General features: G+C 48.3%; 2 protein-coding genes across 2 annotated transcripts; both read left to right on the top strand.

Annotated features, from left to right (window-relative positions):
- The first annotated feature begins 3,672 nt into the window (after positions 1-3,672).
- Positions 3,673-5,562, top strand: LOC125528808 (peroxidase E5-like). The gene is made up of 3 exons (XM_048693247.1): positions 3,673-4,107; positions 4,333-4,495; positions 4,926-5,562. Exons 1-3 carry the CDS (start codon positions 3,673-3,675, stop codon positions 5,351-5,353), a joined length of 1,026 nt encoding a protein of 341 aa, XP_048549204.1. The 3' UTR covers positions 5,354-5,562.
- A 4,784-nt stretch (positions 5,563-10,346) lies between these two features.
- LOC125528807 (cytochrome P450 89A2-like) lies at positions 10,347-12,209 on the top strand. The gene has a single exon (XM_048693246.1). The coding sequence runs from the start codon at positions 10,355-10,357 to the stop codon at positions 11,942-11,944; it is 1,590 nt and encodes a 529-aa protein (XP_048549203.1). The 5' UTR covers positions 10,347-10,354; the 3' UTR covers positions 11,945-12,209.
- The last annotated feature ends 711 nt before the right edge of the window (positions 12,210-12,920 follow it).

The raw sequence follows: 12,920 nt of genomic DNA, 5'->3' as shown, positions 1-12,920 counted from the left end.
GTAACACCAATGCCACCAATTTATTCCTTCTTAGGAAACTTTCTTTTCTTAAAAAGCCCCCATTATATGCTTCTTCTTGCATATTAAAAAGTAGCGCAATTGTTTGTAAATTCGGTGCAAAATTTTCATTGTTTGTTTTAATTGTTTATTTTCTTTCTTATTAAAGGTAATACCAATGCTACTAATTCATTCTTCCCTAGAAAACTTCATTTTTCTGGTTTTTATTTTTGATTTTTTAGTATTAGTATGGGGGAGAAGAAGAAGGCGGTTGGGCCTTTGAATATTTGCTCAGGTGGTGGAGTCGAATTGACCAAACGCTCACAAAAAATTAGGCGCCTATCAAATAATAGCCCCCATAACATGGATATATACTTACTCAATTTTTTGTGCAATGCACATGCGATTTATACCATTGTTTGAAAATTGCATTACTATATGCTTATTTTTGTATATTATGAACAATGCAATTTACTATGCCAATCTTGTGTATTTTTCTGTCTTGTTTTATGTGTTTTTACATTTTCTTTCTTCTTCTAGGTAATAGCAATGTCCTTAATTCATTCTTTCTTAGAAAAAAATATTTTTGTTTTTAGTTTTGTATTAGCTTTGGCTTTAGTTTTCTTAATGATTATGGTCAACTGGGTTCAATCTCAACTGAAAGTATGTACTAGTAATCTTCCTATATATACTTACGTATTATCTCATACCATGCAGCAATCAGTGCTACTGCTGGATCTAACCCTGTCTATCATCTTATACACACATAGTACAACTCATCATAGCATAGCTTGCTTATGAAACAGTGTGATATTAAAGAATTCAGCTACCGGCGATCTACCATTAGCACCCGTAGTACTTGAACGCAGCTGTACTATTTAGTTGGTCAAAGGGCTGCATGCATGCTCCCGGTGATCCACTACCACCCAAGAGAATTTTGGCTAGTACATAATCGACTGAAACAAGTTTCAGGTCAGTCGACTGCCTGTAGCCAATCCCGACAAGTTACTACTGCAACCCATAGCAACACATCATTTTTTTTTAACGAAGGCTTAAGAAGAGCCTGACTTTGAATTAACAAAGCCATCAACCGGCCAGGGATTACACAAGGCCACCAATACAACCAACTGGGAATAGAAAAGAAACAACAAACTGCAGGTACACGATGATGTCGAAGCAGTTTACAAGCACCAAAGACTACACGCCCTATAGAAGTAAACAGAATAAGCACTAGCTTGTAGTCGACGGAGTCCTCCAAGTGAACTATAATCAGTAGGACAAACAGAGGGGAACTTCGGGCGGAGCCATTGCCCAACGTCGATGAACCGAGCCCTCATCTACCCTGGAAGGTGCACATCGAAACCCTGCCACTCCTCTCCAAATCCGGAGGGGACCCCTGCCCCTCGCCTTGGCTCGAAAGGCGCCGGACCGCCGGAAGATGGAATTGCCCTCCCTAGAGCAAGGAAAGGGCATGATGCTGGGCACCAAGGGAGATACTCAGCTCGACACGCCGCTGCACGAAGGGTACCAGATGAGATTCCACACCGCAGCCCACTGATACAAGCACGAAGAGGAAAAACTGCACAAGGGAGCTGTCACTGAACAAACAAACAGCAAGGAGAAAATGGAGCATCCATAACTGGAATCAAATCAACCCGCGGAATCAGCTCCGTGACCTTGCAACCGCATCTGGTTGCTGCCAACACAAAGGAGAGGATCCCTATCCCCTCCCTGCCCAAGGCAAAGACGTTGAGCAAGCAAGCACAGATCGGCCAATGACCAATCGAGAGAACAACGGACCAACACTAATTCAGAGACAAAAGCACCATGCTCCAAATCCCTTGCCGAAGACGCAACAACCCAGCCACCACCGCCCAGCACCACAGCACTCTCCCACCTTGCCCAAGCCGGCACCTTCAAGAAGGAGGCGACGCACGCCGCGCCGTTGTCGACCTGTCTCAGCAAGACATGGGATTTTTCCTGGGCATGGAGCGGGAGGGAGAGGGCACGAATCTCGACGGCGCCTCCGAGGAGGGGAACGACACCGGCCGGTGTCACCGCCGTCGTGGCTAGAGCACACCAGCCAAGGATTTCTCCCGATCCGGTCCGCACCTCCAGGCAGCCCGACAACGGATCCGGCGGCCAGAGGCCACCGACGACCAGATCCAGCGGGGCAAAGTGCTGCATGGGGGAGGGAGACTTCCTTCAGATCCAGCCGCGAGCGAGGAGGGCGCAACACCCGATGCGACCGGCGACAGCTCCCGCCGTCCCTCGCCACCCTCGCGGCCGAGGAAAACGGAGGGCCACCACCTGCGGCCCCGCTTGCAGAAGAGACAGCGCCGCCTCGCCACCCGAGGCCGCCGCCTCAGCGTCTGGAGTCCTCCGGTCGGGAGCAGCAGATCCTCGCCGCCGCCGTCCTTGATGACCCCGCGGACGGCGCCGGAGGTCTCCTCGGGCGGCGGCGAGGGGGGGAGGGGGAGGCGGGAGGGAAGGTTCGACGGCTAGGGTTCGTCGCCACCCGAGTCGCCCCAAGCGGAGCGACGCGGGGGCCGGGCCAAGAAGAGGAGCTTCCCAACCTATAGTTCATAGCAACACATCATCTAGAGAAGACCAGAATGTAGTCATTTCTCATCGGATTTTTCTACAGCAACTCCAACGATGCCCTCCCTCCATGTGTGGCCTCCAATCAAATTCCTCCATGCATCTAACTCAGAGACACTGCGACATCTAATCAGTCCGGTTTCAGCTCTTGAAACAGGCTTTCGCCCCGCTTTATATATAAAGTAGACCAAACAAAGTACACGGTCGAACGATACAAACAAAGTACATGATGCTTTTTTTTCTGTCCAATACATATGTTCCTGAATGGTTTGCATATGTATTACATGTATCATTCAATCATGTACTCTGTTTGGTGCGCATATGTCTACTGCTCCAAATAGGATCATAGGCGGACGCATCCCCAACGTTCGCAGCCGTCCGCATGGTTGGAAATAATCTAATCGTTTATCGTTGGTGCTTTTAGTTATTACGATGCTAATACAAATCACGGGCGTCGTGGACGCGTACGCCTCCATTTTCTAGCTCAAAAGTCCAAACTAGCCAACATATATTACCCAGAAGGCTAGAAGCGTAGCTGTGATTGAGCATGGAGCAGAGAGACGAAAGGACCACCTTCTCCTGTTTGCTTGATCGGGATCTATATATTCACATTTATAGAATAGCTCAAGTGCATACGGAAATCCAAGAACAATGTTTCTTTATCTCGTCTTTCTAGCTAATTGAACAGGATACACCACCCAACACATGACAGACGGCAGACACCCCGCACATACGGTTGTAAGCATGTGATATATAGTAGCTATTACTAGCGACATTATTCAGTCACATCGGGACATCAAAGAAAGCATCGGGACACAGTTTGAAAAGTAGTCCACGGAGCTGAACTGATTGCTCCCTCTCTTGCAAGTTGTTGATATATTGCAGTTGGGGTGCATCCATCCATCCATCCAAAATCATATTCCTACCCTGCCCAAGGAATACTTAGGTAAAACATGCAACCTCGAGAATGTATGCATGCATGCATGTTAGTAAAACGTATGATCAAGTAAGAACTTGGCCTATAAATGCAGCTCACGTATCATCACAGTGCTCACTCATCAGCCTCTTAGGAACATGGCTTCTTCTTCCTCCTCCTCGGCCCCAATCGCCCTCGCCACCTTGGCCGTGCTGCTAGCGGCCGTCTACCTCCTCCACGCCGGCGGGGCGGCGGCGGCGGAGCTGTGCGTGGACTACTACGACGACACGTGCCCGGGCGCGTACAAGATCGTGCAGCGTGTCCTGGTGCAGGCGCAAAGGTCGGACCCGCGCATCTTCGCCAGCCTGATGCGCCTCCACTTCCACGACTGCTTCGTGCAGGGCTGCGACGCCTCGCTGCTGCTGGACACCTTCGACGGCATGGAGACGGAGAAGGACGCGACTCCCAACAAGGGCTCAGCGCGCGGCTACAACGTCGTTGACGCCGCCAAGGCCGCCCTGGAGGCCGCCTGCCCCGGCGTCGTCTCCTGCGCTGACATCCTCGCCCTCGCCGCCGAGATCTCGGTCGAGCTGGTACGTACGTCCCGATCGACCTAGTTAAGGAAGTACTACAGTGATCCAGCTACCCAGTCTCAGGTAGCTAGCTAGCGTTCCAAGCGCATGCATGATCCGACGAGTCGTGTGACTTGTGTACGTCTGTCGGTGCACAGACAATTAAAAGACACATGCATGCAACTATATAGGCAAGCAAATGAACTGGCTAGGCTGCTGATTTGGCATATACTATTGTGTATGCAGTCCGGAGGACCCGGGTGGGGTGTGTTGCTGGGGAGGCTCGACGGCTTCACGTCCAACTTTCAGGAAGCCAGGAACTTACCAGGACCATTCGACGGCCTGCCGCTGCTGAAGCAAAAGTTCATGGACCTCGGGCTTGACAACACCGACCTCATCGCCCTCTCAGGTAACCAAACTCGCGCACAAAAATAACATCGAAAAGTAGTACCAGTACTATTAGATGTACGAAAATGCTATTCTTACGTTACAAAATCTTTATGTATTCCCTTCGTTCGGAATTACTTGTCGTAGAAATGAATGTATCTAAACATATTTTAGTTTTAGATACATCCATATTCGAGACAAGTAATTTCAAACGGAGGGAGTACTAACTAGTGCGTTCCCATGTGTAACCTCTTCACTGAATTTAGCTAACTGCCACAAAATGAACCAGTGTGTTAAACTTTTTGTAGAAGGTGTACGTAAGAATAGCATTGCTTTTAGATTTATACTCAGGATTTATAAATCGAGATTGAGTTGTTATATATATGGACTATGGTCATGCATGCATAGTCTCACGTCCAATATTAACTTTGTCTGCTTGGTTTAATGTTTAGGAGCCCACACTTTCGGCCGTGTGCAATGCCAGTTCGTCACGGACCGGCTGTACAACTTCAGCGGGACGAACAGGCCCGACCCAACCCTCAACCCGGCTTACCGGGCCTTCTTGTCACAGAGATGCCCAAGGAATGGCATTGGATCGTCCCTGAATGACTTCGACCCAATGACTCCCGACAGGTTCGACAAGAACTACTTTACCAACCTCGAGGTGAACCGCGGTTTCCTCCAGTCAGACCAAGAACTCAAGTCAGACCCCGGTGCGGCGGGGACGACGGCACCCATCGTCGACCCGTTTGCAGGCAGCCAAGACGCCTTCTTCAAGGCCTTCGCGCAGTCGATGATCAAGATGGGGAATCTCGGGCCGATAACGAACCCCTCACAGGGAGAAGTACGAAACCGTTGCGCGTTTGTCAATCAGGATTAGAGGGGAGACCATGTGTCATGTGGATACACTCTACAAGTGCGGCATGTGATGTGCATGTGCTCATGGACATAAGGATGAATAATGAATTCGTCTCTTATTGTCCAGCGCAATAATTGGTATGTGTGTCAACCAATGTAAACGTTTCATGCATGCTAGCTATGCTTGCGTGTTCTCCGATGTCGAATGAAACTCAAATTTTATTTGCATGTCCTTTCGTGTGCATGGATCATCAAACAGTTGAAAAAGTTGTTAATTGCCGAGTGCCTGAGTCCGGTTCAATATGATGTGAAGCTTGGCGACCAAGTCGAGCCGGGTGGTTTGTTTGGTCTCTCTTTCTGACATAGCTCCCAATTTCATTACATCAATGAAACTCCTTTTGACAGGATTTCATCAATGTAACTGATAACACGGTGTTGTGACTCAAACCGGTTTAGGTTTGGTCTCCTTACCTTATCTCATTTATGAGTTTGGCAATCATTTCAGCGTTTCAAGCAGATTTAGTGTTAATACAACATCGACCATGCTGCCACGACGATGTGTGGATTTTAGGGATAATGATTAGTATTAGTAAGAAAAGAAAACACAATTTTGATGCGTGTTAACGGTGTCATTTGTATTGTTAACGAACAACTATAAATTTATTATGGGGGTATATTCGGTTTTCTATTTGTTGGACATTCAAAATACAATTAAGTTGATCCCGCTTGCCTTAGTTATATCTAGTATATGGCATGAACTCGTAGCATGACCACATTGTTACCTTTGTCACAGTTGTAAATGTTTTAGTACAAACTATGAGATCTGATATGAAGTTAATGCTATTATTGTTTGCAGCAGGCAAATTATAGTGTTTGGCAAAAAAAAACTACCACTTTAGGAATTTGCGCCCCACTGAACTAGCACTTTGAAAAGAATTACCAAAAATTATAATTTTTTTATTTTGTGACTAAAAACTACCACTTTTATACAACGGCCAGTTCAGACGATTTAAACATGTTTATGACATGCGGGACCCACATATGAGGGCTGATGTGGCGACAAAGTCAACTCTGCTTATTTTGATCGTTATTACATGTGAGGCCCACACATCAACATTAATCTTCTTCTTCCTCCTCTCTCTCTCTCTGGCATTCCTTCAAACACCTCGTGTGCACATGCGAGCCACCTCCGCCAGCCTCTATTGCCGGTGCTCACTTCTCTCCCTGCCTCAATCCCGTCTGGATCGGGAGAGCCTGGCCAGCACGCGGCGGCGGCTGCACACACGACTGCGCACATGCTCGCGGCGGCGGCTGCGACGCACACAAGCTAGCATGCAAGCCAGCGCAGGGTACGTGAGGCTACAGCTGCATGCTAGCACGCCCACAACGCTGCATCGGCCGTCTAGCACGCCCGCGACACTGGCTTCGACCGCTGCCTTGCTGACACTTTCTTCGACTGCTGCCTCGCTGACGCCCAGCAGGCCTTCTCCGGCGTCCGCCCCTACCAGCTCGCGGACTCGTCCGCGTACCTCCAGTCGGCCCTCCGAGGCTCCCTCCCTATCGTCCGCCGCTAGGTGCCATCACCGCCGTCGTGAGTCTACATAGACTCTGCACTGCGAGCTGTTGGGCTGGAAGGCGCTGGTTCTATTCGGGGATTTTGCAGCCGAGTTGCTCAGGGAGGTCGTGCTCGCCGACGCGGCCGAGGCGGCTCCAGCCACCGTTATTGCACCGTCGTCTCCAGTCCCTGACCAACGTCGGGGAGGTGCTGCGCCGGGGCGTCGCCATAGTGGATTCGGAGCTCAAGCCTAGATGCACATGAGATGTTCGAGGAAAATTCAAAGAGAGAGAGGATGAGGAGGAAGAAAATGATTGGTGCTGATGTGTGGGCCTCACCTGTAATAACGGTCAATTTAACGGAAAATAAACGGAGTTGACTTTGCCACCACATCAGCCCTGTCATGTGGGTTCCGCATGTCATAAATATTTTTAGATCATCTAAACTGGCCATTATTTGAAAGTGGTAGTTTTTAGTCATAAAATTTTAAAAATTTGGTAGTTTGTGGTCACTTTCTTAAAGGTGGTAAGTTCAGTGCAGGGGCGGAGCTTAGTTGGGGCAAACCTGGGCTATGGCCCGCCCAAAATTTTGACAAAAAATGTTAATCTACTATATCTAAATAGCTAGTCCCTATTATTAGGAATTCTCTTGCTTTTCTTTAAGCCACATCATCCAAATTAATTTAGCCATTAGATATACTAGATCAGTCAATAATATCCGTCCGATCTACATACTGAGAGGTGTTCCACTGACCACATGTAGTAACTGACTCATGCATGCAAATACATGCAGTAACTGCCGCCTATGTGTGTTTTAATCAAGAAAAAAAAACTGACACATGCATGCAACTCATATAGCCTCATGCTCGAGTGCTCTATCGTGCATGCATATTTTATTTTATTTTCATCTATTTTTGAACTTATACATAGATATATGCATTTATTTATTTGTAAAGTACCAATAAACAATTATATTATTATAAGAGAAATTGTAAAGACACTAGGTAGGTAGATTAGTTCGGCGCATTTTTTATTTTATACAAAATCCCGCCGCAGCGCGCGGGGTATCATCTAGTACCTATACTTTTGTAGCTCGGCCTAGTAACCATACAACCTCTCTATTCAGGCTACTACTCGTCCATGCAGCCTCACAACGAGCAGCGTCCAGTCGGCGGCTGAGACAACCAACAATCAAGGGGAGCCACTAGTTAACAAGCGCTCCTTCGGGAACCTCGCAACAATCAACACCATTTGGCGCGCTTTCAGCAATTCGCCACGTGTTTTGTTTTTTTTATTTTTCCGCACGCGTTTTCGGCTATTTAAACGGTTTTTTAGTTTTTTCGACCTTTTGGTTCTCCATTGATCTTCCTTAGCTTTTCGACAAAAAAATCAAAAAAAAAAAAATTCACGAAAAACGTGTTTTCTTTTTTTCCTTTCGCGAGAGTCACGGTTTTGCTTCCGCGAGAGGCACGGTTTTGCTTTCGCAAGAGTCACGGCTGTGCCTCTTGAAAACGAAAAAAAAACGTGTTTTCTATTTTTTTTCCTTTCGCGAGAGTCACGGTTTTGCTTCCGCGAGAGGCACGTACGGTTGTGCTTTCGCGAGAGTCACGGCCGTGTCTCTCGAAAATGAAAAAAAATGCGTTTTCTGTTTTTTTTTCTTTCGCGAGAGTTGCGGTTTTGCTTCCACGAGAGGCACGGGTGTGCTTTCGCGAGAGTCACAGCCGTGCCTCCTGAAAATGAAAAAAACGCATTTTCTGTTTTCTTTCCTTTTGCGAGAGTCACAGTTTTGCTTCCGCGAGAGGCACGGGTGAGCTTTCACGAGAGTCACGGCCGTGCCTCTTGGAAAAAAAAAACATGTTTTTTGTTTTTTTTTCCTTTCACGAGAGTTAAGGTTTTTCTTCCGCGAGAGGCACGGGTGTGCTTTCGCGAGAATCACACCCTCCTCGAAAACGAAAAAAACGCGTTTTTTTTTCCTTTCGCGATAGTCACAGTTTTGCTTCCGCGATAGGCACGGTTGTGACTTCGTGAGAGGCACGGGCGTGCCTCTTTCGGAAAGGGAAAACCGGTGCTCCCGGTTCGATTTTTTCGTACGGTTTTTTGCCGTTTTTTTCCGTGAAAAAACGTTCGTCAAAACCAATAACATGGGATTTAGTTTTGAAGATCTCGACGCGAGGAATCCAACGATGAAAACGGTTTGAGATTTGGACGCATGTTTGAAAGATAAAACGTTTTGAATAAACGGATCTATAAAAAGAGAAAATTTCCATGTTGCGACATGTGGCGCGAGTGATCTTTGCAACGAGCACTCCTCAACTACTGATTTCGGTAATCAAGCACTGCATCTCCAATTCCCTTGCAGTTACGAGTCTATACAACATAGTTAATCTAATTTCTCTCCCTAAATTCTGAGTTCGCTAACTCATGGCCTGATTTCTTCGCTCAACTATTCTTTACATACCGCAAATTGCAGCGGCGAGCTGCCTTTTATTCTGTAATGGCATACTAATACTATCTCTGTTTCAAAATAAATATCTTAATCTTAGTATAACTTTATACTAAATTTAATACAAAGTTGAGACACTTATTTTAAAAGCGAAAAGAAAAACGTGGGAGGGATGGGTGACGGATTTTTGATGGGCCAGTGCAGTCAGAAGCAGGTTTAGGATCGATATAGACTTTCGTAAACCTCTTTCACGTTTGTCTGCGGTTTAAGAAAGAAATCGTATCCGCACCACTGCGCAAACCGATACAAATCAGCGTTGGATGGCTTTCACGGTCCATACAGTCCGGTGCGAACACTTACGGGGCCGCTCGGAGATGCCCTAATACGAATCGAAACTCAGATCGTTTCGCGGGTCTCATTCCCTGGATCACTAGAGAACAGCTAGCGTATCACCGGTTTTGATCTTGTGGAGTGTGCGCTAGATATGGCGCCGAACGTGATCCTCGGGAATCGTTGATATACAGTAATATATAGATAGTTTCTAATTATATACATAGCTGCGTATGAATTAATCGGCGGCTCATGCAGTCTTTTCTCAGCACGGATCGTTGATATAAAAAATTAGAATTTATTCCCCTAAACAATAAAAGTATAGCCGCGTATGAAATCAATCGGCTCATGCTGCACGCTTTTCTCCACGTTTCTGATCTAATTATCGAACTGCTAGGTGGCACAGCCTCACAAGTGACATGATTCACATTCATTATTTTTTTTCCGGGGGGAACACATTCATTAATTTGTTTTTTAGTTTAGCAGCAAATGATTCTAAATTAATTATATTATCGCCTTCTTCCACGTCTGCATTTCGTGTATGCCAGAGACAAAGGCGGGATCTTCCGTGATCCGCCCTCACGTTCTTCCTTCCCAAGTTCCCATGCACCGCCCACGCGAGCGAGACGAGAGACCTATAAAAATGGCAGCCATCTCGCCGACTTAGCTCCACGGCTACCTACAGCAGCAAGCGCCATGGCAACGTTGCACATGTTCTTCCTTGTTACGACTACGATCCTCTTCGCCCTCCTCTTACTCCTCCGTTTCCGCCGTGTTCGGGGCGACGGCAGGCGCCTCCCGCCGGGCCCGCCGTCCCTGCTGCTGCTCTTCAGCGCGGCGTGGCTAGGGCTCACCAGCTCGCCGGCCGAGGCGGAGCCCCTGCTCCAACGCCTTGTCAGGCGGTACGGCCCCATCGTGTCGCTGCGAGTGGGGTCGCGGCTGGCCATCTTCGTCGCCGACCGACGCCTCGCACACACGGTGCTCGTCCAGCGCGGGGCAGCCCTGGCCGACCGCCCTAGCTTCGCGTCGGCCAGGATCCTCGGCGCGGACGACAATTACTCCGTCACCCGCGCCGGCTACGGGCCGGTGTGGCGCCTCCTGCGCCGCAACCTCGTCGCCGGGACGGTGCACCCGTCGCGCGCCCGCCGGTTCGCGCCCGCACGCTTCTGGGCGCGCAGCGTGCTCGTCGATAAGCTACGGCGCCTGGCCGACGACGGTGAGGCGCCTGCCCCGGTCACGCCCTCGTTCCAATACGCCGTGTTCTACCTCCTCTTGATCATGTGCTTCGGCGAGAGGCTTGACGAGAAGGTGGTGCGCGCCATCGCCGCCGCGCAGCACGAGCAGGTGCGATACATGTTCGGCAAGATGTCCGTCTTCGCCTTCCTCCCGTCGGTCGCCGAGCACCTCTTCCGCGGACGCGTCCGGAAAATGCTTTCCCTACGCCGGCGGCAGAAGGAGCTGTTCCTACCGCTGATCGACGCGCGTAGGGAGTACAAGGACAAGAAACGCGGCGGCGAGGGCGAGCCGAGGCGGAGCAAATCGGGAACCACGTTGGAGCACTCGTACGTGGACACGCTGTTCGACGTCAGGCTCCCTGAGGAGGGCAACCGTGGACTCACTGATGACGAGATGGTCAACCTCTGCTCGGAGTTCCTCACCGCCGGGGCTGACACCACCTCCACCGCACTGCACTGGATCATGGCCGAGCTGGTGAAAAACCAGGCCGTCCAGCAGAGGCTCTACGAGGAGATCAAAGCCAAGACAAAAGACGGCCATGAAGAGGTCTCTGAGGAAGACATTCAGAACATGCCTTACCTCAAGGCGGTGGTTCTTGAGGGCCTGCGGAAGCACCCGCCTGTGCACTTCGTGCTGCCGCACATGGCAGCGGAGGACGTGGAGGTCGGCGGCTACCTCGTCCCCAAGGGTGCCACGGTGAACTTCATGGTCGCCGAGATGGGCAGGGACGAACGGGAGTGGGAGAAGCCCATGGAGTTCATTCCGGAGCGGTTCTTGGAAGGCGAACAAGGGGTGGACATGACAGGCAGCACGGGGATCAGAATGATGCCGTTCGGCGTCGGCCGGAGGATCTGCGCCGGTCTGAACATTGCCGTGCTTCACCTGCTCTACTTGGTGGCCAACATGGTGAGAGAATTCGAGTGGAAGGAAGCGGCAGGCCACGAGGTCGACTTGGCGGAGAAGCTCGAGTTCATGGTTGTCATGAAGAAGGAGCTGCGCCCACGCCTTGTGCCCCGAAAGCCCAACATGCAAACTGAAGAACACTTGTAATTTTTATTAAGCAACCAGCCACCTCGTTTGATTTTCTTCATTAAAGAAACCGCGAAACATAGTTAACTACTCCCTCTGTCCCATAATATAAAAACGTTTTTTACACTAATGTAGTGTTAAAAACGTTTTTATATTTTAGGACAGAGGGAGTAGATGATACCAATGCGTTGCGGGCTTGCGGCGGGAATATGTTACAATATATTTCACCAAGGTCTGGTTGTATGACAATTTGATTTAATAATTTGTGAAAAAAATAAACATATTATACATTGTATTGGATTATTGTATAGTTGAAAAATATTTATTGAATATATGCTGTCTAATAGTATAACGGATTTGTTTTCTCACGGATGCCTTGGATCAGGTGACATGTGTGAGTGGCTTATGTGTGCATGTTGAAATAAATAGGATTGGTGGAGATCAACTAATTATGAAAAATAATTCTCCTGCATGTTGTAGTGAGCCTTTGATGATGTAGCATGTGTGCATGTTAAGATAATAAAAATAGTAGGGATTAACTATTAAGTTACATAGGACACAACGGCTATGACACCGGCATCAAACTAAGTAGGTTTGCGAGCTACATACTCCCTCCTGTCCTTTTTACTCTGCGTATAAGAATTGTCTGAAGTCAAACTTCACAAAGTTTGACCATATTTATATGAAAAAATATCAATATCTATCATATTAAAGTTATACAGTATGAAACTTTAAGTCATGACGCATCTGCTGGTATTAATTTCACGTTGTGAATGTTGATGTTTTTTTCTATAAAGTTGGTCAAACTTTACGAGGCTTGACTTCAGACAAATCTTATATGCGAACTAAAAAGGACCGGAGGGAGTACTTGTACTTTTGCCTATAGTCTATAGCATAGTCAGTGAGTGCCCGACACACTTACTTCGCACCAAAGAGTACCCGACGAAAGAGGGACTTGTCCCAAAAGATAACCAACGGAAAATTCTTTTCGTTGAAC

The sequence above is a fragment of the Triticum urartu genome, unplaced genomic scaffold, assembly GCF_003073215.2.
Source record: "Triticum urartu cultivar G1812 unplaced genomic scaffold, Tu2.1 TuUngrouped_contig_513, whole genome shotgun sequence".
Lineage (NCBI taxonomy): Eukaryota > Viridiplantae > Streptophyta > Magnoliopsida > Poales > Poaceae > Triticum > Triticum urartu.
This window is presented reverse-complemented; position numbering and strand designations above follow the sequence as displayed.

Bases quoted from the DNA above. Each gene is read 5' to 3' on its own strand.
- LOC125528808 (XM_048693247.1), top strand. From the start codon at position 3,673: ATGGCTTCTTCTTCCTCCTCCTCGGCCCCAATCGCCCTCGCCACCTTG. The intron at 4,108-4,332 runs GTACGTACGTCC...TTGTGTATGCAG, and splicing joins CCGAGATCTCGGTCGAGCTG to TCCGGAGGACCCGGGTGGGG. The intron at 4,496-4,925 runs GTAACCAAACTC...TTTAATGTTTAG, and splicing joins CGACCTCATCGCCCTCTCAG to GAGCCCACACTTTCGGCCGT.
- LOC125528807 (XM_048693246.1), top strand. From the start codon at position 10,355: ATGGCAACGTTGCACATGTTCTTCCTTGTTACGACTACGATCCTCTTC.